General features: G+C 48.9%; 1 protein-coding gene and 2 long non-coding RNA genes across 4 annotated transcripts in view; 1 reads left to right on the top strand and 2 right to left on the bottom strand.

The window, feature by feature from the left end:
• Window positions 1-330: 330 nt before the first annotated feature.
• Window positions 331-5,984, bottom strand: LOC128780649 (uncharacterized). The gene is made up of 3 exons (XR_008426603.1): window positions 5,845-5,984; window positions 742-911; window positions 331-509 (listed from the first exon to the last, which is right to left on the bottom strand). It is a non-coding gene; the product is annotated as an uncharacterized lncRNA (long non-coding RNA).
• A 1,756-nt stretch (window positions 5,985-7,740) lies between these two features.
• On the top strand, window positions 7,741-11,638 carry LOC128780229 (uncharacterized). Its single transcript, XR_008426148.2, has 3 exons — window positions 7,741-7,857; window positions 11,024-11,143; window positions 11,514-11,638. It is a non-coding gene; the product is annotated as an uncharacterized lncRNA (long non-coding RNA).
• Window positions 11,639-23,707: 12,069 nt separating this feature from the next.
• The window catches only part of LOC112314797 (BOS complex subunit NOMO1), a 50,751-nt gene continuing 48,734 nt past the window's right edge, over window positions 23,708-25,724 (bottom strand). For both annotated transcript variants that reach the window (XM_024571327.3, XM_071222265.1), the window contains 2 exons: window positions 24,847-24,939; window positions 23,708-24,325 (listed from right to left, as the gene is read on the bottom strand). In XM_024571327.3, coding sequence (XP_024427095.2) covers window positions 24,194-24,325; window positions 24,847-24,939 — 225 coding nt within the window. In that variant the 3' untranslated portion in view covers window positions 23,708-24,193. The remainder of the gene's footprint in view (window positions 24,326-24,846; window positions 24,940-25,724) is intronic.

Raw genomic sequence — 25,724 nt, 5'->3', positions numbered from 1 at the left:
TAGAAGATAGCATTATTTTGAGAGCCATAAAATTCCAGGTCGAAACCTTAATTTCACCACCCAGTAACTGTGTGCCCAGAACACCGTTCACCCCATCCTCCAGGATGTGACTTACACCTGTGCGGCTGACTGGGGCAGCCCTGTCTGTGGGTGCGGGCAAGATCATTTCATCTCTGGACTATCATTAACCATTGGGGCTGGCACGCCCTGAACACTCACCGGGTGTCAGACTCTGTGCTAAATCCTTTACCTACAGGATCTCATTTAATCCTCACAACAACTCTAGGGGGTAGGACCTACCTTACAGCTCAAGCAACTGAGGCCCTGAAAGCCAAGTGGCTTGTCCACGGTCATATAACTTGTAATTGCAGAGACAGGATTCCAGCTCAGATCCAACTGGCTCAAGAGCCCACATGTTTGAGTTCTACACATCAGGGACCCCGGAAACATTATTGTGTCTCGGTATCTGACACACAGTCTCATTCCTCACTCATCACCCACCAGTCAGCCTAGAAAAGGAGGGAGAATGTTGACTTCACTTTCAAAATCCAACCAGCTCTGGCCAGTCAGCCAGAGTAGAGCTGACATGAGCATTAAGGGAAATGCTGCAAGATAACTCAAGACGCGGGCAAGGAGACGGTGCCCCTCGAGACGTGTGGCGGCAGCGTGACTGCAGCAGTCCAGGCCTGCCCAGCATCTCATCAGCTTGTTCCGGGTTCCGGGGCCGCAGCCTGGTCATACCTGCCAATTTCCACGCCTGGCTGAGCATCCCCCGCCGCCCCTCTGGCTTCCAGGTGTCTAATCAGCCTGCTGATTCCGCCCTGGAGGACTGGGCTGTTTGCCTTGCCCCTCTGGAGGGCCGGCAGAGGCAGTGGAATGGGCAGCAATTCTGGAGCCATCACAACTCCTGGCTGAAACCAAACATGACAGATTTACCATTGGGCAGGCTGTTCCATTTATTATTTAACGCTTGCAATAAATATTTGCATGACCCAGTGCTGGAGGGAATGCTCTGTGATAACTCACTGCATTTCCCTGCCAAACACCGCTACAATCAGATTCCAGAGCTGCGGCAGGGATATTTTCTGCTGTTCTAAGGAGCCAGGTGATATTCCTCTGGTTGAAATCATTTTCTCGCCTGTGTCCAAAGAGGGGAAAGGGCACAGGGAGACTGTAGTTCCAAGAAGTGACTGGACGAGGAGGGAGATGAAGATGATGGTTAACCTGCACTCAGCTCGCTGCACACCAGGCTCTGGACTAAGCGCTTCACATTCATTCACTCAGCACGGATCTCTTGAGGGTCGGGCTGTCAGACTTAGCAAGTAAAATACAGGACACTCAGTTAAATGTGAAATTCAGATGCCAATGAACAATTTTTAGTACCAGTGTGTTCCATACAGTACTAGAAAATTATCCGATGTTTGCCTAAAATTCAAACTTACCTGGGACCCTGTTTTTCCCTGATAATCCTGATTGAGGTTATGCCCGACTGCGACTGAATAGCAAAAGGGGTTCACTTTCAAATGGGGCTCAGGGAAGGGCCTTGAGGAAGGTGACACTCGAGCAGAGATGTCAAAAAATGGAGACATCATGACAAAAGGGGAACAGAGTTCCAGGCAGAGAGAGGAGCCCTGCAAAGGCCCTGGGGCTGGGGAGACAAGTGGGGCATTGGAGGAGTAGAGGGAAGGCCATGTGGGTGAAGGAGGGGAAAGGGATGGGAGGAGACCACAGGGCCTGTGGTCACGACAAAGAATTTGGATGTTATGCTAAGTCAAAAGAAAACCACTGAAGGGCCTTTCAGGTGGAAGTGGCCAGATTGGGGTCTGACTCCTGCTGCCTGGATTTCTGAATCCTGCTGAGACACAGAGGACCTGACATTGGCAGGAAAGGAAAAGAGGAGGAACAAGGGAAGAAAAAATTGCTTTGGAAGAGAGCTGATCAGGTCCCACAAGAGCCATTCACACAGTAGCAAACCAGCCACCCTCAACAGAAACCTCCCCGTTTCCCCTGAGCTGTCCCCCCAGCCAGGCAGCCAGAGGAGGGACGACGTCGGCGGCCATGACAATGCTATCAATTTCCATTTTGCTTTTGCCAAATACAGAAAAGGACATTTCAAAGACTTTTAAAAATAACTTCCAAACAACTCAAGGGTAGGGGGGAAAGAGAGAGAGAAACGTTAAAATCAGCCTGCTCGAGAATAGTGATAATGACAATAAGGGATGCAAATAAAAACAACTGTATCATGAGGCAGGCACGGCAGATTATGTGTCCTCATTTCACAGAGAAGGAAACTAAGACTCAGCAAAGCAGGGCCAAACAACTAGGAAAGGGCCAGGTAGGGGTTAAAGGTAAGTTTCTCTGTCCCCAAAGCTCAGACTCCCCAAAGCCCTCTGGGACTTCCTATGGAGTTGCAACCCCCTCCTAAAAAGTTCAGATGCTGAAGCCCTAATTTCAGTGTGACTGTATCTGGAGAAAGGGTGTCGAGGAGATCATTAAGGTTAAATGGGGTCATAAAGGTGGGGCCCTAACTGTATAGGACTGCGGCCTTATAAGAAGAAGAGATGCCCTCCTCCCTCCCTCCGTCCCTCTCTCCCAATCGTGTGAGGACACGGCGAAGGCAGCCCTCTGCAAGCCAGGAAGACACCCTCCCTAGAACCTGACAGTGCTGGCACCTTGATCTCAGACTCCCAGCCTCCAGAGGTGTGAGTGATCAGTGTCTGCTGCCTGTGCTATTTTGGTACGGCAGCCAGGCAGACTAAGAGAACTGATGTGAACCCAACCACAGCCCACCTCTCAGCGAGCCTACCCTGTCAGCCCAGCTATGCAAAGCAAGACCCCCTACCCCACCTCCTCTTCAGCCTTCCTTCTTACCTGACACCTGTAGGGGCCTCCCACCTGGCAAGCCCTTCCCTCCTGCCCTTCTTCCCCACAGGACTCACGTGCCTCGGTAAACATCAAGCAGTAAAAGGACTCCTCTGGAGAGGAGCACAGTGGCAGAGTGGAAGGAGCCCAGCTTTGATATTAGAAAACTTGAGTTCTGATCCGAGTCGCTAGCCAATTGGGTGGTCTTGAGCAAAGACCTGAACTTCAGATCCCCCTGCTGAGAAGTGAGGATAATACCATCCCCCTCACTAGATCATTGTGGAGTTAAATAAGATGCTAGGAAAAAAAAAAAGTCAACACAGTGCCTGACACACGGTCAGCACCTGGTAAGTAGTAGCTGTTAGTAGCAATTACAATAACATTCAAATTGTGGGATTTCTTCTACAAACTTTTATTGAACACCTATTATGCGTTAGACACTTGGATACAACAGAATACAAGACACACGTGATTCCACCTTCCTGAAACTTCTATTGGAGGAAACAGACTTACCGTATAATGAAAGAAACACATTTGTAAAAAATCAAGGATAGAAAGTACTGAAAGGGTTGAAGAGTACTTCCAAGGAGGAAGGAGGTTTCTGTAAGAGAATCTTCTACTTCAGCACCAGAGAAGACCTCCAAGGACACTTCACTTGAGACCCGGGGGTGTGAAGGAGCCAGCCAAGCAAAGACCAGAAGACACAAGCCTTCCCAGGGTAGACCGCAGCCTGGGTAAAGGGAGGGAGGCTGGAGAGAAATGGGCCTGTACTGGGGGTTAAGGAAGCCCACCGGAGGAAGTAAGGAACGGAGACGCAGTTAGAAAGGTCAGCCAGGATCAGAGCATGCAGGGTCTGATCATCCATTTCTACGTTATTCTGAAATCAAAAAGTAGCAGGCGTTCAAGCAAAAAACAGCACATTAGCTGGTACAGAAAAAAGGCTCAAAAATTTTGAGCTCCCTTCCCTACCCTGATACAACCAAAATAAATGAAAATGGCCCCTCTGTTTTGAATGCTGGGGTTTGGCTTTAAACCAGGGACTGGTAGGGTGAGGTGAGGTGAGAGAGGGAATGTGAGGGAACATGTTCAAAATCAAACGAGACAGAAATGCCTGGCTGGGAATTTTCTCTGTAGCTCTCTGCAGGAATGGCCATCAGCGGAACTGCAGGAGATAGAACAGCAGTCAGCAGAGCCTGGAATTCTTTCTGCAACCAAGCCCCAGATGCCAGGCAGGAAGCGAAGCTGCCCCCACCCTACTTCCACCCATGCGGCCTGGCTGAGGACAGAGTCTGCCAGCCTCTTCCTGACACCAGACTCGTCCATCATAGCCACTCTAGGCTGAAGCCATCAGCCTGGGCCAGGAAAGCAAAATACATTGCTGTTGGGAAAAAAGCTAAAAAAAAAAAAAAAAAATCAGGCAAGTGGTGAGGACAGAGCCACAGTCTAAGACTATGACAATTCATCCAGCATGGAGTTGGGTGTTGTGACTCAGGCCCTTCTTGGACTTTTAAAATTCACTACATTGTGTTTATGCCATCACCACCCACACAGAGCTCACACTGGACTCCAAGAAATATGTATGACAACATCATAAAAGATAAATTAAAAGCTGGGACTAGAGGAAAATAATTTGGAATAAGAAGTAAGGACAAGAATAGAGCGGGATAAGAGGTAGAATAAAGATAAATAGGCCAGAAGGTCAGTTACTAAACTGGTTCTAAAAATGTGGCTCTGAGTTCCCTGTTGGCCAAGTCAAAAAGGGCAGGAGAAGCTGTACGTGTGGTCCACAAGGAGACAGGCACTCAACTGTCTAGAACCAGCACTGCCCTGCCATGTGACCTCAAGTAAGTGATTTAACCTCTACTTGGACTCAGTTTTCCTCATCTCCAAAAAGGGATGAGAAACTATTGAGTTTTTATGACTCCCTCTTTATCAATTAAAAAAAACACACTATAATAAAAACCAAGAATGGCTCATCTTTCAGCTCAGACTCCAAAACAAGAATCCCAAGCCCAAATGTCTATAGGGGCCAATCAGTAACAAAAACGAGAGATGCAGCGGGGCATGCTGCAATGGGGCATGGCGGGGACTGGGAGGACTCAGAGCCGGTGCTCTGTCCAGAGAGGAAGCTGCTTCTCCTCCCCGCTGATTGTTGCCTGCAGGAATGTGGGCCCCTGCTCTGATTTCTAAGAGGAGTTCAAAGTCAGAGTTCTTCATGTAAACCCTTGTAACTTTTAAATGTCTGCTTTTAATTCAAATTTACTTAAAACAATGTACAAGTCAGATATAGCCCCATCTGAAGGCCAATTTCCAGAAAGAAACAGCAAATCCCTTTAACGTCTTACACGTGGATTCTTCTATCTTCAGGTTAAATTGCATCCCTCATACCCTGTCCTCCCCCAGCTAAGCATCTCAAAGAGTATATCCGAACAGAGGTATGATTCTTTCTGAATCCCAACCCTCACACACTGTTGAGTCCCTACGGTATTTTAGGGACAATGAAGGACACATCAGTGTGATAAAGAAGTCTTCACCAAGTAGCCAGATTGGCCTGATTCTCTATGCCAGCAGAATGCTGAATTGCTCCCAGAAAGTTCTCAAAGTTAGGTGACGTGTGCACGGAAATCAGCCCTTTCTAAATCACCCTCAAGGCATATTGCTGGATTTATTTCTACTAGGAACCAGAAAACATCCATTCCTCTCCATTTTTCCTCTGTCCAGCCCCTGGATAAACTTCGTAGAGCCCTGCCACTGCATTCACTGCCAGTTCAGTACAGCCAGCATTTGCCCAATGTCCACTGGATACAGGTACTGTGCTAAGAGTTGCGGTTATCAAGATGATATGCAGTGCCCTGGCTTGGTAGCTCAGTAGGTTAGAGCACTGTCCCGATACACCAAGGTTGTGAGTTCAACCCCCAGTCAGGGCACATACAAGGGGGAACCCAAAAAAAGGAATTTATAAAAAATTGTGTTTATTCTTACATATTTAAACTTCAGTCACCTTCAAAGCACTCTCCATTTGATGCAATGCACCTATCAAGACATTTTTTTCCACTGCTCAAAACAGTTTTTGAATTATTGATTTTGATGCCGTGTGGTGCCTCTGCCATTTTTTGTTTCACCTCTTCCACATCGGCAAAACACTTCCCTTTGAGGACTTTTTTCATCTGAGGAAAAAAACAAAAAAAGTTGCTTAAACTGAGGCTGGGTGAATAGACAGGGTGGGACATAGGGGTCATGCCATTTTTTGGTCAAAAACTTCTGAACACTCAGCAAGGTGTGGGCAGGTGTGCTCATAAATCACCCATCATGAAATGGGCAAATGCATTAAAACAGTCTTCAAAAAAATTCACTTAAGCCGAATGCAGCCTCTCACAACAACACCAGCTAGTACACTAATTCAGATGGGTTCCTAGAACACTCACCTAGCAGGGGAAGCTTGTACTACAAGGGGCCTGCCCTCCAGAAGATAATTCCAGGGGTTTTTTTGAGTCCCTCCTCATACAAGAATCAACCAATGAGTGCATAAATAAGTGGAACAACAAATGATTGTTTCTCTCTCTCTTTCTCTCTCTCTCTCTCTCTCTCTCTCCTGCTATCCCTCCCTCCATCTCTCTCTCTAAAATCAATAAATAAGAAATACAAATTTTAAAAGATTTTAAAAAATAATATTCAGTGTCTAGTACATTATAGGGGCTCAAAAAATAAAACCATTGCTAGTTTCAGAAACCAACTAGAAAATAAAACTTGGTTTTCTTTTTCAAATTTTTTTAATTTTTCAATTACAGTTGGCATTCAATATTATATTAGTTTCAGGTCTATAGCATAGTTTCAGGTGTACATTTATATAATTTATGAAATGATCTCCCCAGTGACTCTAGTACCTACCTGACACCACACAGGTTTACTGGCAGTTAAAAAAGAAAAGAAAAACAAACAACCTTGATTGTCTTCCCTTCTCTTTCCCACCATCTTTTCACCAAGAACCTCACTACATGAAACGAAACACTCCTGAACAAAGAGGACCCCTCAGACCCAAGCTGAGCCCTTCTCATCCATCAGCTGTGGACTGCACTGCACCCCCCTCCAACAACCACAGTACCTGTCCTGGGGCCTTGATCTATGCCGCTGCCACTCCTGACTGGCAGTCTCTGTGTGTACAGCACACGGCCCTCTGCCCCGCCTCTGCATTCAGGGGGCCGACGACAGCTTGCCAGTCCATACTCTTCCCTGGTTCAGAGTATGTTTCAGGGTCCCCAGACCTGGAATTTCCTTTCCCTTTTAAGCTTCCGATTGTCCCAAATGTTTAATACAGTTGGCACTTGTCTCTTGCCTGCTTACTTCGGAGGTGGTATTGGCCAGGTCTCCTTCCATTGCAAAGCAACAGAACAGCAACTGGAGCCAGTTAAGCAAACAGTGAGTTCACTGTTCCACAAATACAAAGAGTCCAAGGGGAGCACCGGGGTTCAGTAGGATTCAGAACCCTGAACAATACCGTGAATCATCATCCCCATCTCCTGATTCTGCTCTCCTCCTTGGGGGGGCCCAGTGGTCGCTTTTGGCGACTCCAGATGTTAAGAGCTAAGTAGAGACTTCCAGCCAGAATAAAAAGCAAACAGGACTTCAGTTTCATGGAGCAGCCTGAGTGCCCCCCATTTCGCTTCGTTGGGCCTGCTGGGGCCTGCAGGGAGGCTGTTTCTTATTCTCAGGTCCCAGCTGGTCGGAGGTCAAGGAGACGACGCTACCACGGGCTGATGCTAAACTGGGCAATGGTGTGCGCCCACCCCCACCCGTCCTGGGAAGGCACACTCCACCTGCTCTTCCTGTGCTAGCAGCTCTTCCGAGGGCACCGAAAGCACGTGGAAAGAGCACGGCGTCCTGAGACCATCTGGACGGGACGTGTGACTGAACCTGTTAAGGCTGCTGATCATCTTTAACATTCTGGCGGGCGGGCGTGGAGAGCTCATCTTACGATGCCCAAGACAAGCCTCGTAGGTAAGTCCACTAGCGTGTTAAAACCGCCACCTACCATTCCCGAGTGGCTGCCTTTTCTGCCTCTCTTCGTCCCTGGGTATGGAGCCAATTTCAGGTTTCACCCGGGGAAGCCTAAGCTTGTGAACACCTTCCCAAACCCGGGAAACCACCTCATCTCATGCCCACGACCGAGACAGAAGCCCCTTCCCTTCCTGCCTCCCAGGCCCTACTACTGCATCCTCTTTGTGTCCGAAGGGAGGCTGTCAGCGTATTTGATTGTCACACCCTGCAATCAATGACTGGTAAAGTTCGTTCTAGTATCTGTCCCACTGACTTTCCCTGAAGGACTCTCTCATCTCCCAAGTTTCTAAATGATTTTTGTTGCAAGTTATAGAAGCCCAACTTATTAAAAGGATACTGAAGAATCCTGTAGTTATTACTATTATTATTAGATATAATAATATTATTAGATATAATAATGATAGTTTTACTAGTAGTACATTATTAGATTATGATTAGATATAGCATGTTATAGTTATTATTAGATATAATAATAATATTATATTGGCTACCAGTGCTGAGAGGTAAGGGCAATGAGATGCTGGACAAATTTCCAGCTACAAGATGGATTTGTGCTAGGGAATCTAATGGACAGCATGATAATCATAGTTAATAATACTATATTATAGACTTGAAAGTTGCTGAGAGAGTAGATCTTAAACATTCTCACCCCATAAGAGAAGTGGAAATGATATGATGTGACAGATGAGGTGGTGATCATTTTGTGATATATAAGCATATCAAATTAGTTATACACCTCAAACTTACACAGTGTTATACGTCACTTATACCTCAATAAAGCTGGGGAAAATGATGTATATCTAGTTATTAGCAGTGGTACTGGATAAATTAATAACATTGTTGCTATTATTATTATTATTATTATTATTATTATTAGGATGTGGAAGGGAGGGGTGAAGGAGAAGGAAACTATATGAAGCATTTCAAATCTCTCCGGTGCTATTCCAAGCACTGTGCTTGTATCTCTTCCATTCCTCACAACCGCCCTGTGAGGTAGGTATTCTCATTTATCCCATTTTCCAGAAGACAAAAAACTGCTGTCACACACCTAGTCTGTGAGCCAGGGTTTGGACCTAGCTGGTCTGGCCCCAGAGACTGCATCCATCACTATTAAACTATATTCAAAGGAAGAGGAGCCAGGAGAGCAGACGTGTGCAAGTACGACTGAAACCGAGCACTTGAATTCCAACAGGAATTCATCGCTCTTCATCTCTGCCTCTGTCAGCTTTTTCCTTCTCACAGTAGATAAGCGTCCCTCCTATTGCAGAAGATAAGGCTCCCTACAGCCCTAGCCTCATGTCTCACAGCCTCCACTATAGAGAAGGACTGACTCTCTGCTTCCAAGTTCAAAATCCCGGCGGAGAGCTCTCATTGCCCTAGCTTAGGTCATGTGCCAACCTCTGGACCAATCATGTGTGGCTAGGGGGCAAGAGTACTGTAGTTTCAGAGCTTTGGTGTCAAGTCAATCAATTAATGGCAGGTGAAGGCAGGACCCCACCAGGGAGTCAAAGTGACAGGGATGGCAAAGGGGGTAAAAGCCGTTGTCATGAGAAAGGAGGCATGCTGGGGACACCAGCACTTAATTCATCCTGAGAGCAAGGGAAGTTTGCCAGAAAGCCTCACTTGGAAGAAGCCAGTTGGCTGAGGATTGAGGCCCTCGCAGCTGCAGCCCTTCTGACATCTGGTCCAGATGCCAGACATCATTCATTCAAAAGTGCACATGCAGCTTTAATGAGGGACTAAAGAGTACAGTCCTCTGGGACTCCCACGAAGAGGCATTAGCATTCATTACCCTCCTGCTCTGCCTGCCTGCATGAAATATGAAGGGGGTCTTTGAAGACACATTGAGAGTATTTAGCAAATGCTCCTGACCAGCTCTTCTGAAAATATCCCAAGTGCGGGACTCTGTCATCTGTTAAGTCTCACAGTTGCAGTTTTGGCAGGAGGTGGGCTAAATTGACAATTGACATTCATTTTCACATCATCCTATTTGTCAGTTCTACTGTTTCTTTCTCCCTCAGCCCAATCCTGATTTATATCTCAAGTCCCGTAGGGTGGTGGGGCAAGAAAGCAGGCTCTATAATCAGTCAAAACTGTGCTTGAATCTTGGATTTGGGGCTCACCAGTTGGGTGATCTTGGGAAAGTTATTCAACCTGTCTGAACCTCAGTGTTTTTACCTGAAAAGTGGAGACATGAATACTCTCCTCGTAATGTAGCTAAGAGAATTATAAATAATGGGGGAGTCCTATATTAAGATGGAATGACTATGCTGTCTAATAAAACCCCAAGAATCAGTAGCTTAGTGCCACAAAGGTTTTCTCTCATTCATTCCACATTTCCTGCCACACAAGGGGAGCTCTTGGCTGATAGGACAAAATAAGGCCAAGTCACCAAGAGATGCTAACATTAGCAAAGGTGACCAATGGACACATGTATAAAGCATCTTGATGTCACCGAGTCCCTAGTCCCAGGTCCATGCAGCGACTCCTTCCATCCCATAAGCACTAAGTTCCAGTTTTGCTTAAATGTGCTTGAGATGGGCTTGGATCACTTGTAACTGAAGGAGATGCAACCAGTCGGATTAGCCATAGGGGTGCTGGTGGGCCACTGGCTAAGTGCTGAGTAGACACCGGGCACCGTCGATCGGGTTTTCTGAGCATGCCCCACGCACCATTGCTGCTAAGGGTTAGTTCCATTTCCACTGTGCTCAGTTCACCTGTCTGTGAGTCCATGATTATTAATGCCTCATTTCTAAGTTAGGAAACTGAGGCCCAGAGAGGTTAAGTCATATGTAATCTTAGTTTGGGCTCCCCGGAAACAAACATGAAGCAAGTACAAGTAGTTGATTTGGGAGGTACAGAAAAATAGCTATAGAGAAGTGGGGACACGGGGTAAGGAAGAGAAAGCAGCCGATGAAGACTGTTCTCCAGAGGGCTCTGGCTGTGGGCCACTGGAGCTTAATCCTGTGAGGGAATGCTGTGAATCATCCTTATCCCAGCCGAGGGGCCAGGGAGCCGAGCACTTACACACCTGTCAGTCATTGGTAGAGGGATGGATGTTCTCAGGAGCATCAATTCCCAGACACTTCCAGCATGTCTTCTGCAGGGGCAGAGTAGCATTCCGCAACTTTGAAGAAATTCTTCAGGCAAGGAGAGGGAGACCTACCAGCAGCTGGAATTTGGCCAACACTTGTTGATACAGTAAGGCCACAGCGGTGGTGTGGTGGTAAGTGTTTAACAACTGTCTTTCTAGATTAGGGGTGAGGGAAGAAGGAGGGAAGGGAGGGAGGGAGGAAGGAAAAAGCCTTGATTTGTAATGCTTGCCAATTCCATGGTGGAAATACTACCACTATGGACAATTTCAAGCTACCGATATAATGTAAACTGGCTTGCAAAATTTCTGAAAATTCCTAAAATAACAGCTGGATCTGGAGAGCTGGTTCTAGCTGACTCCAGCCCACCACTAAGCCAGAGGGATGTGGGCAGGGCGGTCAAAGCATCTGCCACAACTATTGGCAGGACACTTGGGGGTTCAATGTGGTAGGAAGGGCTTCCATTCTACTGTGGTGGGTACTATCCATCCTATTCCTTCTTAGCCCAGCAACTGTGCGGATTGTGGTGAGAAACAGACACATGGGAAGAGGAAGGAGAAGCTGGTGCTAAAAAGAGAGGGACAGAGCTATTAATATTGAGAGAGAGCTTCAAAATCATCTATTCTGACCCTACATTGAATGCTGGGCTCCTTCTGATGGGATCCCTGCCTGCCCAGTGATCATCCAGCTTCTCCTTGCACAGCTCCTGTAAGGGAGCTCACCACTTCTCCAATAGCCAGTCAGCCTCTGAAGAGCTCCACATCACCAGACGCAGATGAGATTCAAACAGCCAAGTGCCTGTGAAGGAGGAGTCATTTCACTGCATTCAAGGCAACGAACGGATGGACTCGGTGCCAGAGGAAGGCACTTGAAGAATGAGCAAGCCGCTGGATCGGACACATGGAGCAGATGAAGTGCCTGGTCGCAGACCAGCTTAAGCAATGGCTCCTTTTGTCAAAGCCACTCACCAAAAGGGAGACTGTTACATGATAAATGCCGGGCCGGGTCGGAGCAATGAAACGCAGCGCACGGGGTTCTGTCTCCAACAGGCTCCCCCTCCCCAGCTGTAGGATGAAGACAGAGCCCGAACTTTCCTGTGCATGAGAGTCACCGGGAAGCTTCCTGGGCCCCACCGCCAGGGATGCCCACTCAGCAGGTCCGGGGCAAGGCCTGAGAGCCTGCATTTCCCAGGTGGTGCTGATGCTGGGAGCCTGATGGTTGCACAGCTTCACGGGGTACAGCTGTGCAACTGCACAGCGCCCTGTGCTCAGAAGAGCCCCGTGCTTGATTTAATGCTCTGCCGTTACCATCTTTAAGTTCTTAACAATTTTTTAGCAAGGGACCTCGCATTTTCATTTTGCACGGAACCCCACAAATTATACAGCTAGTCCTGGTCACTGGTCCCCAAACCAAACCTCTGCAACATTAAATTAAGGAAAGATCACAAGCAGACACGCTTCTCCTAAGGGGAAATGTAAGTGTAGTTCATGCAGTTCAGCCTACGTTTACAGAGCACCTACTGTGCGCGGGGCACTGGACTAGGTCCTAGGGAGGGACAGAGTGCGACGGTCACAGAGCTTACGAGGGCTGCTGTGGGAGTCTGGAGTGAATGGAGGATCTTACACTTCATTCATTCAGTCCGCATGTGCCTGGCAGCCTGCAGGGGACGCGCATGTTGTGTTGAACAAAAGACCAGGCTGTGTTCTGGACAAGCTTGAACCCTCCTGAGGGAGAAAGACTACTCCTCCCCCACCAAAAAACTGGGCAATAACGCTGAACCAACTTAACAATTAAAAAAAAAAAACCAATGGATCAGAACAGAGATGTTCAAAAGTCACAGAAACGTCCTTCAGAAGTATAAATTAGCAAAGTGGAGCTGTCAGCTATGGAGGTATGAAGAGAGGACCAACAGGAATATTTTTAGTATCAAGAGCTGCCTGTCATTTTGTGAGCCGGTCCTGCAGCTGGATGCTCACCCGGCCTCCCAACAACCCCAGAGATGGGACTCTTGGCTGACCCTGGTTTATAGTTAAGGAAACTTGAGGCTCAGAGTTACATGCCCAAGGTTATGCTGGCAGCAAGTCGTGGGGCTCAGGGCTGCCTGGCCTCCAAATCCACACTCGTGACTGTTAATCTACACAGTTGAACACCCAGAGTTGTCTCTAGGAAGAAGGGGAGACCTGGAGAGCCCCCATGCTGGCAGCATTCCTGCAAAGGCTCTGCAAACAACCCTCCCCCCTCCGCCCTGCCTGGCAGACTCCGAGCATCAGATGCAGCTGGGACTGAGTTACAGTCCTCGTCGGAGGTGGGAGGTAGCGTAGCATCATGTGTGATGGGGGTCACCAGGGCCAAATCCTGACCTTGTCACTCCTTAGATGTGGGACTTGGGCAAGTTACTTGGTCTGCAGGGTTGGAGTGACTACATTCCAAGCTCCACTCAGCAGGCTCCACTCAGATGTAGACCCCGAAAGACTGTAAAGTTAAGACTTTCAGTACCTCTCCAAGAGTCGTCTTTGAAAGACAGACGGATTCCCAAGGCAGAGCAGCTCGTGTCCATTCAACCTCTGAAGCACATTCCCCATCCATCTGCTTCTCTGGACTTGTGTTTCCACTGCTCTGGTCCAAGCCACCACCCCGTCTCCTTCACTTAATCCAGTGATCTCCCAGCTGGTTGTCCCATCTGGGCTCTTAATCCCTACAGCAGAGATCAGCAAACTATGGCCCTCAGGCCAAATCTGGCCACCCACCGGTTTGTTGTCAATAAAGTTTTATTGGAACAAAGCCACATCCATTCATGTGTGTACCTTCTAGGGCTGTTTTCCCAACACAGTGGCAGAGCTGAGTCGTTGCCATAGGGACTGTCTGTGGTGCATGAGGCCTAAAGTACTTGTTATCTGGCCTTTTGCAGGAGTTTTCCAGTCTCTGCTCTTCAGTCCTTTCTCCCCACAGCATCCAGTCGTCCTTCTGAAATGGCAAGATCATTTTCCTCCCCTGCTTAAAGCCCTCCAGTGTCTGCCAGGGGGCATCAGAAAACATCTCACTTCTGCATCCCATCTGGCAAAGTCCTATGCGACTTCATCCCTGTGTATGTCACTGGTCTTCTCTCTTACCGCTCTCCCCCTCGCCCACTGTGCCCCCACCAAACGGTCCTGTTTGTTACTTCTTCTGGACCCTTGACCCCACCCTCAACCCACCCTCCATTCTTATTCTTCCCTGGGGCCTCTGCAGGTGCTCTCCCTCAGTCCAGAATACTCTTCCCTCAGCTCTTCCGACAGCCTGCTCCTTCTTCTTACCAGGGGGCTCAGGTTTCCATGGCACCTTCTCACAGTGGCCACCCTGAATATCCCCCACCTAGAACCGTCCTGTCGGCAGTTATGGGATTGCCAACTGAAGTGACCCCATATGTTCGTGCATTTACTGGACCAATGTCTGTCTTCTGACTGCAACATAAAGTTCCACGAGAGTTAGGACTTTGTCTTTTTTTTGATTCAGTATAAACTAGGTCCTAGACCATTGTCTTTCACACACCAGAACTCTCAAGTTTTGTTGAGTGAATAAATGATTTTGTCACTTATTCAGAAGACAGAAGACAGAAGGGACTACAATTACAGTAGGCATGACTCGGACCAGATATACACACAGAAAATACTTCCTGGCTCACAGTGTTGACTCCTGAGAAAGGCTATTATGATAAACTAAGGAACCATTTTCCAACAGCTGAATTAGAAAAAAAACACGGCACCCAACGCTAGTAACAGTGTGTCATTGCAGATAGCTGCAGAGCCTTCGGAAAGCAGTAAGGTAGTATGTGTCAAAAGCCATAACAATGTTCACTCATTAGACTTCGCATTCCCACTCCTGAGAATTTAAAGAAATAATTCAACAGTAGCAAAGGTTTAGGCCATAACATTGTTTACTGTTGTATTTGAAAAAAATTGGAGCAAGCTAACTGTCCAACAACTGGTATACACAGCTTATAACCATGATTGTTATGAAAATTCAGTGGAGCCACACAGAAAAAAGGTTATGATAAACGAAAGAACCCAAGTAAAAATAAGAATACATATTATGGCTCCGAGTAGGAAAACTACAATGAACAAGGACTAGAAAAAAGTAAGAAATAATAGAAATACCTATTACATGTGGTAGAGACTGCTGGCTGCCCATCGATTTGGTCCTTTCCTCCTCCAGGACAAACAGCTCACCAGATTCCCTTGTAGTCCCTGCACCTAGGTGGGGCCACATGCCTAAGTCCAAGTCAGTGGAACGGGATGGAAGCCACATGCTGCTCTCTGTTCTGGCCCATGAAACCCTGCCATGTATGCTTCACCATCCTGTGACTCTAAGGTGACTTTAGAAGCCGCATGTTGGAGATGGCAGAGACTCTGTCAGCCTGTCCACCAAACAAGTGTGCATAACATAGACCTGTCTCTCCCCGTTCACCTAGAACCACCCTTAACTGTAACATGCGTCATAAATAAACTTCAGTTGTGTGTGTGCCATTCAGTCTGGGCCTGTTTGTTACAGCAGCTTAGCTGACACTAACTAATACCCTTACACAATGGCCGGTGGGTAAGAGTTCAGGCTTTAGGGTCAGAAAGACTTGAGTTCATCACAGTGACGTCACTTCCTGCGTGACTTTGGTACGTAACTGCTCTGAGCCTCAGTTTCCTCATCAGTTTGTTTTTGAGAATCAACTGAGAAAATCACTAAAAAGTCCTTCATGCTATACCTAAGATGGAGAAGGGGCTTGGTCACTGGTTCCAGGTGTTCCTGCAGCCAGCCGCATCCTGTCCTTCTTTGGTCCTAGAGACACGTGCCTAAGCTAGCTTGAGCTGGGCTTCTAACCTTTGCAAACAAGAGTGCTGACTGATTCAACACTGCGCTAAACATTACTGTCTTTGTCCCAACCCATCACCCTGGCAGAGGTGGTCCAGCCTGGGCAAACGCAGGGAGAAGCTGGCTTAAACCCTAGGCAGGCTTAAGATGGACCAGTGGGCAGTAACTAACCCAAAGTCTTCTGCCCCTAAGTGGCAGGACCAGGTCTCAAAGCCAAGAAGACCCCACAGCAGCCTTTCCCAAGACACGGCCCCCCCACTCAGGTCAGGCTGGACTGTTTTCCTCGACAGAAGAGCAGGCAGCAGTTAGTGGGCTGTGCCCAGCCGAGACCTTTCCAAGGCCAGATGGCATCTCTGGCAGGCCCTCAAAGCCAGCAGAGGTTACGTCATGCCCAAGAGGCCAAAAGGCCCAATATGGCAGGGATGGTCCAGAGTCCCAGTAAACAAGGCATCCCAGCATCCTCCTGTGCCAGCTGGCCACCACTCAAGGGGCCCAGAGCAGCAGTCAAGCAGGACCATCCCAAGCGGGGGGCACTGAGCCAGAAGTAGGGCTCACAGGCTCAATCTCTCTCCCTCTCTCTCTCCCCACCTCTCTCTCTCTCTCTCTCTCACACACACACGCACAAATGCACACACATAGCTGCAGCCACGAATTACACACACAGACACTCCTTCCAAACCCAACGCCTGCTGATAGCACAAGACGGAACAGAGCCACACTATGGCATAGAGGAAACCACAGTTTTTTGCATGTGTCACTGTGATAAAATATTTGACAAAACCCTTAAGTTGCATCTCTCACGACTGCCTGCTGTCCCCAACAAACCAGCTCCGTGCAGATGGCCCTCAGACCCTTCCTCACTGGTCCTTAAGAATCAACCACTGCTCTGGCAATCGCAGAAAGATCAGGACACTGATGGCCGGGTTTCCTGGAAGCAGAGCCAGAGACAGGGACTTGGGCGCATGTGGGTTTTTCAGGGATGGCTTCCAGAGGAAAACGAGGACCACAGGAAGCAGAAGGGGAAAGAGCCAAGCAAGAATGTGGTCTCTAACATCTAGCCTTAGCCTGATCCCACAGGAGCTCTGGCGCAAAGACTGCACCCCCACGAGGCAGGGGCGGCAATTCCTCCTGCTGAATCAGTCGGTCATCAGGCCACAGCATCTCCTCCTGGGTGAGGCAGCTCCCCTCTGAAGATGGTGAGTCCCCAGGGAAGGACAGCTGTGAGCTCTGAGCAGCTGGCACACAAGGCAGCCGGCAGGTGCGCTGGCCAAGTAAAGACCTGGGTAGGACCCCAACAGTGTTTGCCCCAGGGTAAACCACTGCAATTGTCTGAGGTCCTGAAGGGAAGGAGAGAATTCGTCTCTACCCAGAGATGGCTTTCAAATACTGAACATCTGTCAAGGAACGGGCCCCGACCAGTCGACACCGTGACCAGTCCCGCGACTGGCTGTAAAACATGGGCAAAGCGGCAGCAGTGGGTATCAGTTGAATGCCAACTCCATCTCTGCCATGGGATTATACTATGAATCAAACCCCGCAGCCATGGCTCCATGGCAGCATTTCATGGGACCCTCACAACTGCCTGAAATGCCACTGGTATCCCCATTTTAATGCAGAACGGCCTGGGGCTCAGGGGCATTGGGCAGCTCGGCCAGCGTCACAGGGCCCAGTCAATAACAGGCAGGACTCACACTCAGACCTGTCTGCCCCCAAAGCCAGTACAAATTTTCCATTCTGCCTTGCTGGCTTGAGAGAGATGAAAAAAGAAAGCAAGAAGCGAAGTTTCACTTCCCAGACGCAAAGGGTCCTCAGTGACCCTGGGGTTGTGATTTTATCGTGTTCCGAGAGGAAGGAAAGGGACAGGAAACAAGCAAGGTGTGATCTCCTGTCGTGTCAAGAGACGTTCTTTTCAGAGAAATGTACGTTTCTCGGCATCAATATGCTCTGAAGCCTCACAAAGCCGATGAAGACCCCGTTACGAGAGGCTGTAGAAATTAAACTGAGTCATCTAAAGCAAGGAGGTCGTAAACATTCAAAATTAATGACCCATTTCAGTCCCAAAGAAGTGAGCTCTTGTCAAAAGACTGACTTCTCCCGAGACGGCATTCCTAGCCCTTCCCGCTAAGGAAAATGACAGATTTTTGTGTGCTCGTTCAGGGGGTTGGCAAACTTTTTTCTGTAAAGGATCAGATAGATAGTAAACATTTCGTGGGCCCTACAAATCTCTGTTGCAACCGCTCAGCTTATGCCTGCATCTCCCCCACCTTATGGCCCTGTCCTCTTGGTCTTTGGCGGGCTCCTCCTCCCTGCGTATCCTCTGGAGGTTGAACGGTCCCAGGACTTGACCTCTTTGGTGTTCCTCAAACTCATGAAGTGTGTTTCCTCCTCAGGGGCTGTGCAATGATTGTCCCCTCCAGCTGGCAGCTCTTCCAGATCTTTGCATAACTGGCCCCTTCTCTTTTTCAGGTCTCAGTTCAAAAGTCACCTCCTCAGAGAGGCCTTCCCTGATGATGCCAATCACCCTCTACCACATCGACCAGCTCTGCTTTTTGTTTTATAACACACCAGTTACCCAAGAAGTCCTCATTTAGATGCCCATTGCCCGTCTCCCCCGGTAGCATCACACTTCAGGAGACGGGAGGTCTGGTTGCACGTTCTCACCACGGGATGCCCGGAACACAGAGCAGTGGCTGGCTCTGGCTAGATGCTCAGCTAAGAGCTGTTGAATGAACCAAAGACTCCTCCCCAAAGATCAAACTTTACAAAGTGCTCACTAGACTAGTGGTCAGCAAAGCTTTTCTAGAAAGGGCCAGATAGTACTTACTGAAGGCTGGGCAGGCCACACTGTCTGTGCCACAGCCATCCACCTCTGCCTTTGCAGGTGAAAAGAGGATCGGACAACCCGAAGTTGCATGGCCGCCGCGGTGTTCCCACGACACTTCACTGACAAGCACAGGTGCCTCGAGCGCGTTTGCTAACCCCTGCACTCAACCAATGCGTCTCAGACCCCATCTTCATATGTGAAGTTCTTTGTCATCACAACTGAGTATCAGTCATTGTAGGTGAGGCATTCTGGAAACTGTGCGAGGAAAGAAGCATTTTTAGGAGGCAGCAAAATATTCTTTCTCCACATTCCCGCTACCCCAGCCCATGAAAATGAAGCAAGAAAGCCCTGTCCCAAGTTTGATCACTGAGCGGCCGTTAGCCACCCCTCCCTCTTGGCGCGTGGAGCAGGGACAGGATGAACACGCAGCGGCTGTCAGCTCCCTTGCTCTTGCCAGCTGCCTTCCCCTCAGAGGCTAGACAGGGAGGGGCCGCTGTCAATCTCTGGAGGCCTGGATTCTGCACAGACTCCGGGGACCAATTGTTCCAACGCATTCATCTACTTTACAAAATCTTCCAATTCCAAAAGGCAACTACAAGATAGGCTGCTGTTTCACCCACATAGTGGGACACTGAAAAAATTCATTTATCCAAAGGATGTGTAAAACGGCGGCATATGAACCCCAGTCATAGGGGTGTAGTTACAATATTCGTGATCCAACCACTATCCCACCATTGTATCATGAAGCATAAACACCCACTCCCACCGGGAACGGGGCAAGAAGAGGGTGATGTCATATGGTCCTGCCTGCCACCAAGTTCCAGGGCCAGAAAAGAGCCTCTCATCCTAGCACACAGTAGGCCTACGAGAACATTAGTCTCTCCCCTCATCTAGGCATATCATGATAAGATCATGGTCATTTTGCTAATGAAAAGATAAAGCCAAAAACAGTGGGTGACTTTAGCCAGGCCTTGTCGAGTCTGTAGGAAGAGGATCTGACTTCTGCTGGTTTTATGCACCCAAGGCCATCTGTTCCTCAGGGAAACGCAGCATCCCAGGTCACAGAAGCTACCCATGGCATGGACGTAGGTGCGGCTTGGGTCTAGCCAGGCTCCAGTGGGTCTGCAACTTGCCCATCACTTCCCCCAGGACTGACACGGCGCTATGAGATGGAAGTTCTCTTTTGGTTGATCCTGCAAATTGAGATGAGGTACAGCCCAAAGCTGCTGGGTGACGCCTCCCACAGAAGAAGAACAAGTCAGCAGAAGCCAAAAGCCAGTCTGCCCGAACCCCGCTCACAGTTAACTGTCATCGTCTCCACCTTTATGAATGTGTGCCCCGCGCCTGCCGCTGCCCCTGCTCCTTCCCCTGCCTCAGGCAGAGCAGTGACGGACCAAACAGCCCTGGACCTGCTTAAAATGTCTGTCACTCTCTAGCAAGTAGCCTTTCAGGGCTGATCCCTGAGGGCTGGCCTAGAGCCTTGGTGGAGGAAAGAACAAGGTCAGCACAGAGGGAAGCAGAGCCAGGAAACTAAGACGGACCCCGGATCTGGCTGTGCACACAGCCAGGCACCCCCAGATTTCTCAATTACGTGATCAGTGAAATGCCCCGTTTTGCTTAAGCTAGTTGGAGTTGCATTTCTATTACTTGAGACCAAAATAGCCTTGACTAATTAATACACAAGTAGAAATGCACCCCCTTTCTGGGAGTCTCTGAGTCCCTGTCCACTCGTGTAACAGATATTTATGGAGTACAGTTCCAGCACACTGTATAATGTTACCCCCACACTTAGAGGCCTAACACCGTCACGCCTCCTGTGCACTCATTCTGCAGGGCAGGAATGTGGGGAGAGCTCATCTGGGGAGTACTCACTTGGGAGCTCTGAAGTAGCTGCAGTCTGAGGTCTGCTGGGGCTGCAGTCATCTGAAGGCTTGACCAGAGCTGGGGGTCCACTTCCAAGGTGCCTCACGCATGTGGCTGCCAGGCTGCACTGGCTGCTGACCACAGACCTCAACCCTCTCCACAGGACAACTGCCTGAGCATCCTCAAGCCGGGGAGCTGGCTGCCCCCAAAGCCAAAGTGGGAAGTGCAATGCCTTTTATGACAGCCTGAGAAGTCCCACATCATCACTCGCTTTTGCCATATTCCATTGGCCAAATAGGGCCAGCCTTGGTTCAATGTGGGAGGGGACCACAGGGCAATGTGGGTCGCGGAAGACCATCCTGAGGCTGGCACCTATCCCAGGCACCCGCCATGTACTGGGGGCTGGAAATGCAGGTAATTAGGTGCAGACCTCGCCCCTAATGGACACCCACCGTAGACTAAACAGAATGCAGTCACGCAAACTCTATCCCCAAAATCCTTCTCAACTTTGCTCATCGGGTTGTTCCAGCTTTTAAGAAAAGGGGAATCCTGCTATTAAGGAACTGGATTTAAGTGGTTAGCCACCTAGCCCTTTGGTTCTAGAAACAATGCCAACAGAAAAGTTAATAGGTCCTTCGGCATCTAGATCTTTCCCATGACTCCACTGCACACATGGCTTCACGTCCCTGTGCCTTTACTAACTTCATTGTGGCCACATCTCTTGCACATGATTCATTTTCTAAACCCCTGAATCATCCCCAGACAACCTGGCAGGTAAATACAGCCCCATTTTGTACAGTGGAGGCAGTATATCCTGGTAGTTAAAAAACTCTTGGACCTGGGTTCAAATCCCAGCTCTGTCACTTAGTAGCTGCGAGATCTTTCGATCTGTTACCTCCTCTATAAAACAAGACTGAAAGGAGATGCATTTCAGAAGGTCATGGAGGACCAACAGACCATGCGTGAAAGGGATCAGCACAGTGCCTGGCACATGTAAACTACTCAGGAAGTTCCTAATGCTGCTCTTAACTCAGGAGGGCGATCATTCCCGTTTGTCTAATTTCATGAATCTACTTTCCTCACAATTAGACCATTAAGCGCAAGCACTGCCTCTTCCCTCTGCCCTTTTCTTGCAGTGCCAGCCCCTCCCCACCTGCACACACCTGCACCCACCAGCACACACGAGCATATACGAGCATGTACCTACTCCTGCCCACGCTCAGCCCTTCCCATGCTCCCACTTCCAACAATCCTTGCTGGGTGGTGGAGAAAATTCAAAATAAGAAAACCTAGCCCTGGCTGGTGTGGCTCAGTTGGTTGGAGCATTGGCTCGTAACTAAAAGGTTGTGGGTTCAATTCCTGGTCAAGGCACATACCTAGGTCGCCAGTTCAATCCCCAGTCCAGGTGCATATAGGAGGCAACCAATCAATGTTTCCCTCTCTCCCTCAAAGCAATGAAAAAATGTCCTCGGGTGAGGATAAAAAGAAATAGAAAGCCCAGAGAATAATACTGAGATGAAGGCAGCATCTTAGAATGACACTTTCCTAAAGGTCTTTAAAGTGTCTTCATTGAGGTTTTATGGCCATTTTAATAAGCAAAAATGTGCACGCAATGGAGTTCTTCAACAGCTTACTATTTTTGGACATTTAAAAATTTCACCAGGGGGAAAAATCTCTCATATAACTTTTGCCCCATTCGAAATCCTGTACCAACATTAGCACCTACATCTCACAGGGGATCAGGGCTCTGTTCCATGATTGCCAGAAAAAATGAAGAAAATTACAGACAACTTCCAAATGGACTGAGAAATAGAACCACTTTTCTCCAGGAGCAGAGAGCCCTTTGACGTCCCACCAACACCAGCAGTGACCCATAGGCAGCCGTGGGGGAAGACTGACACTCTATGGTAGCCTCGGGAATTGGATGGAATATATTGACATTTAGTTGTATCTTTTACAAGCTCTTAACCTTTACACTGTGTCAATAAAAAGCCCCATTAACATTTAAAAGGGATGTTACAGGGTGTCCACTTGGAATAACAGTAAGAAAACACTCCAAGAAATGGATTATGTATCTCATCGGTCCCACATCTCCAAGAGTTTACTTCCCTCCAGGGTCAAAAAGCAAACCAGTGAAGTGGCAAACAGCCTGAGCCACTGGTTGGACACACAGCCAACTCTTCAGGTGGCCAAGAGCCAGGAAGTCCTCAAGTGGACCTTCTGCATGGGTAGTTGCACCCAACAGGACCTCCTGCCCTGAATATCCTCTCTCCATCCAGCATCCTTCCAGACTTGTCTCAAACGTCCCACCCTGGAAGCTTCCCTAAGACGTCAGGGGCATCAGACCTCTGCTCAGTGCTCCCACAGCCACTTGGGCCTCATCCACCAAGAGGCCCCCAGCCTCCTGCACTGCCCTTGTGCACTTCCTGGCTGGTCTTCCACCCAACGACAGGCCATGCTCTGTATGAAGGCAGGTACCATCTACCTAGCCATTCATTCATCCACACACGCATCCGCTCACTCGTTAGACTGCTCACTACGTGTCAAGCACTGGGGCTATGGGAAGTAAATGGACTTGGCCTCCAGCTCTGCCAACTCCATTTATAGTGTCATCTGCTCTTTATATCCCCAGTGCCTGTCATATGTGGTACTCAGTAAATGTTCAAAGGCTGTCTCCCCTCCTTCAATATAACTTAATGAATTCAAGACCTGTAAGAATTGAATAAATGTTCAACTGCCAGGAATTCCTGTGGCTCCCTTGTGCAAACCACAGCCGTCAGGCCTCAACCGTCCTTCATATGCGTTTTGTTTGGCCAAAAGTACATGGTCTTCTTAAAAATGTAATTTGCTGCTAACATTTAAAACTTGGAAGATTTCACATAAGGTGCTCTTTCTGGCTTCTCTAGTAACACAACCACACATTCCTGCAGAGCCCCAGTGAGCCGGAGAAACCAGCTCCTTTAGACAGGGGGGGTGCGCTTCACTCAGCACAAGCCCACCCTCCGCTATTTTCCCACCACAGCAGCCAAGCAGCTGCTGTGCATCACCTTGCCTTTGCTGAGGGTTTTCTCGCCCCAGCCCTTCACTCAGGACCTGCGGGCCCCTCTAGGCATCTTAATTTGTGGCCCCGGCATTATGCCAATGTCATCCGAGCAATATATCTGAGATGAGCTACAACACAAATGAACGGGCAATTTTATTGATTTTACCTCCTAACATACCCTCCTAGTAGTAGACAAACGTTGTGGTTTTTTGTTCCAGCAGGGATCTTGGATGCAAAGAGACATTAAAGGAAAAGGTAACTCCAACAGGTACTTCATGAGGGGCCAAAACCGCGTTTCTTGCAAATGAATGCTGAAGATGAATGATTACATTCTCACACCACCAGCACAGCTTAAATACCTTTGACAGAAATAATAATAATAAATTATCTTCAACTCAGAAAATAAATTGTGCTCAGCAGAGTGACAGGAGGGTCCGTTCATTGCACTGCACCCAGGGGCCAGACGAGGGGAGGACGGGTACGGGCGGCCGAGCCGACAGAGCGCACGGGCAGAGAGCACGGTCTGAAGTGAGGCTCTTGCATGTTTTCACGCCAGCGGCAGCGGTGCCCCTTGGCTGTGGCCTGTCCCGGGTGCGACTTCGCTGTCCCTCCTCCTCACGTCCGCCTTGTCTTCTGTTTCTTGGCTTGTCTCTTGGCATCTTCTGGGCCACTACTGTCAGAGGCTGTCTGGCCGAGAGCCCGGACGCCCTGCAGTCGACTTGTCAACTGCAACAGCAAGGGAATGAGCTAAAAAGAGAGGAAGAGTGTGAGAGGGAGGCCAGGGGACTTCCATCCAGGTGGACACTGGGGCCTGCCTATCAGCACAGCTCTGTTTTCAGGCACCGTTACCACCCACCGTGCACTAAGGGGAGGGGAGCCCAGGTTCAGAACGAGGCAGGCCTCTGCACTTCGGAGGGTCAGCAGAGACGGGCCTCTGCACTTCGGAGGGTCAGCAGAGACGGGCCTCTGCACTTCGGAGGGTCAGCAGAGACAGGCCTCTGCACTTGGGAGGGTCAGCAGAGACGGCTGGCTCTCTGAGCAACACATGCCCAGAAGTGCTTCAGGTTTCAGGATTAGGAGAAACATTATGGACGTTTACGGCCCTGAAAGGAGGCCTTGGGGTTGGATTTGAGGCCTTTACGTTCCTTTCCAACCCTAAAATGTTGTAATTTCTGGAACACTAAACATTTTTCTTTGTCACTTCACAGCTGTGAGGGACCTCACTCGCTGACATATCTGCTTTCTCCTGAGGTCTCTGGGTTTCCTACCTTATTGTGGTTGTAGCCAGCCAACAGGACAAGCAGCGTCAGAGGCAGGGCGATGTAGGAACCTTGTGCAATGTCTTGCTCAGGCAGTTTCCTCTGCAAACACAAAGACCACCATCTCTTACCTGCCTTCCACTATGACGCAGCCGTGACCCACCAGCCTTCTGAATCAGCCACCCCTGGACACCTGGGTAACCCACAAGATCCAAACTGTCCACATTAAGAAACTGAGGCAACTCGGATCAGTTTTCAGATGCACCCTCCACTATCCACACTCGTTATTTGCTCTCTGAAACTCAGGAACAAACAGTCCACCACAAGGTATTCCTCAGCCCCGAACTCCACTGTCTAAACTGAGGAAACGAAGCGCCGTGCAGAGCAGGATGTCCCTGCAGCCGAGAAGTGAACAGGTCTGGTGTTGTGGAGTCCCAGCTACACACGGGCTTTTTCCTGCAAGGAAGTATGGAGAGCCCGCTGCTCCAGGCTCAGACACACAGTGACGAACAAGCCAGCCCCAGAGATCACACCTCGTGAGGAGATGAAGCAGCTGCTACCTGTTCCCCTGGGGCCATTCGCCCGTTCCTCCAATAGAGCTCTCAACTTTGATCTGGGCCAATCAGAACACAGACCACACGTCTATTCTTTTTTCATGGTCGTTTGATAGAAGGTCCAATGAGGTCTACACATGCAAATGACTGATAAACTGAGTAATTTCTTGTAATCTACAGGTATCTCTTCCATAACTTGTTTCTTTTTTCTCTTGCAATTTGTCGTGTAAGTCAGGTTTCACACTGTGGTCCTGCAGTCCTCCATAACCTAATTTGGTGGTGTCCATTCCATGCCCTTGCAGCCTCTGTGTATGTCCTGGAACGTGGCAGCTG

Source organism: Desmodus rotundus, chromosome 1 (genome assembly GCF_022682495.2).
Source record: "Desmodus rotundus isolate HL8 chromosome 1, HLdesRot8A.1, whole genome shotgun sequence".
Lineage (NCBI taxonomy): Eukaryota > Metazoa > Chordata > Mammalia > Chiroptera > Phyllostomidae > Desmodus > Desmodus rotundus.
Note: the sequence above shows the minus strand (reverse complement) of the source record. Positions and strands in the feature narration are given on the sequence as shown.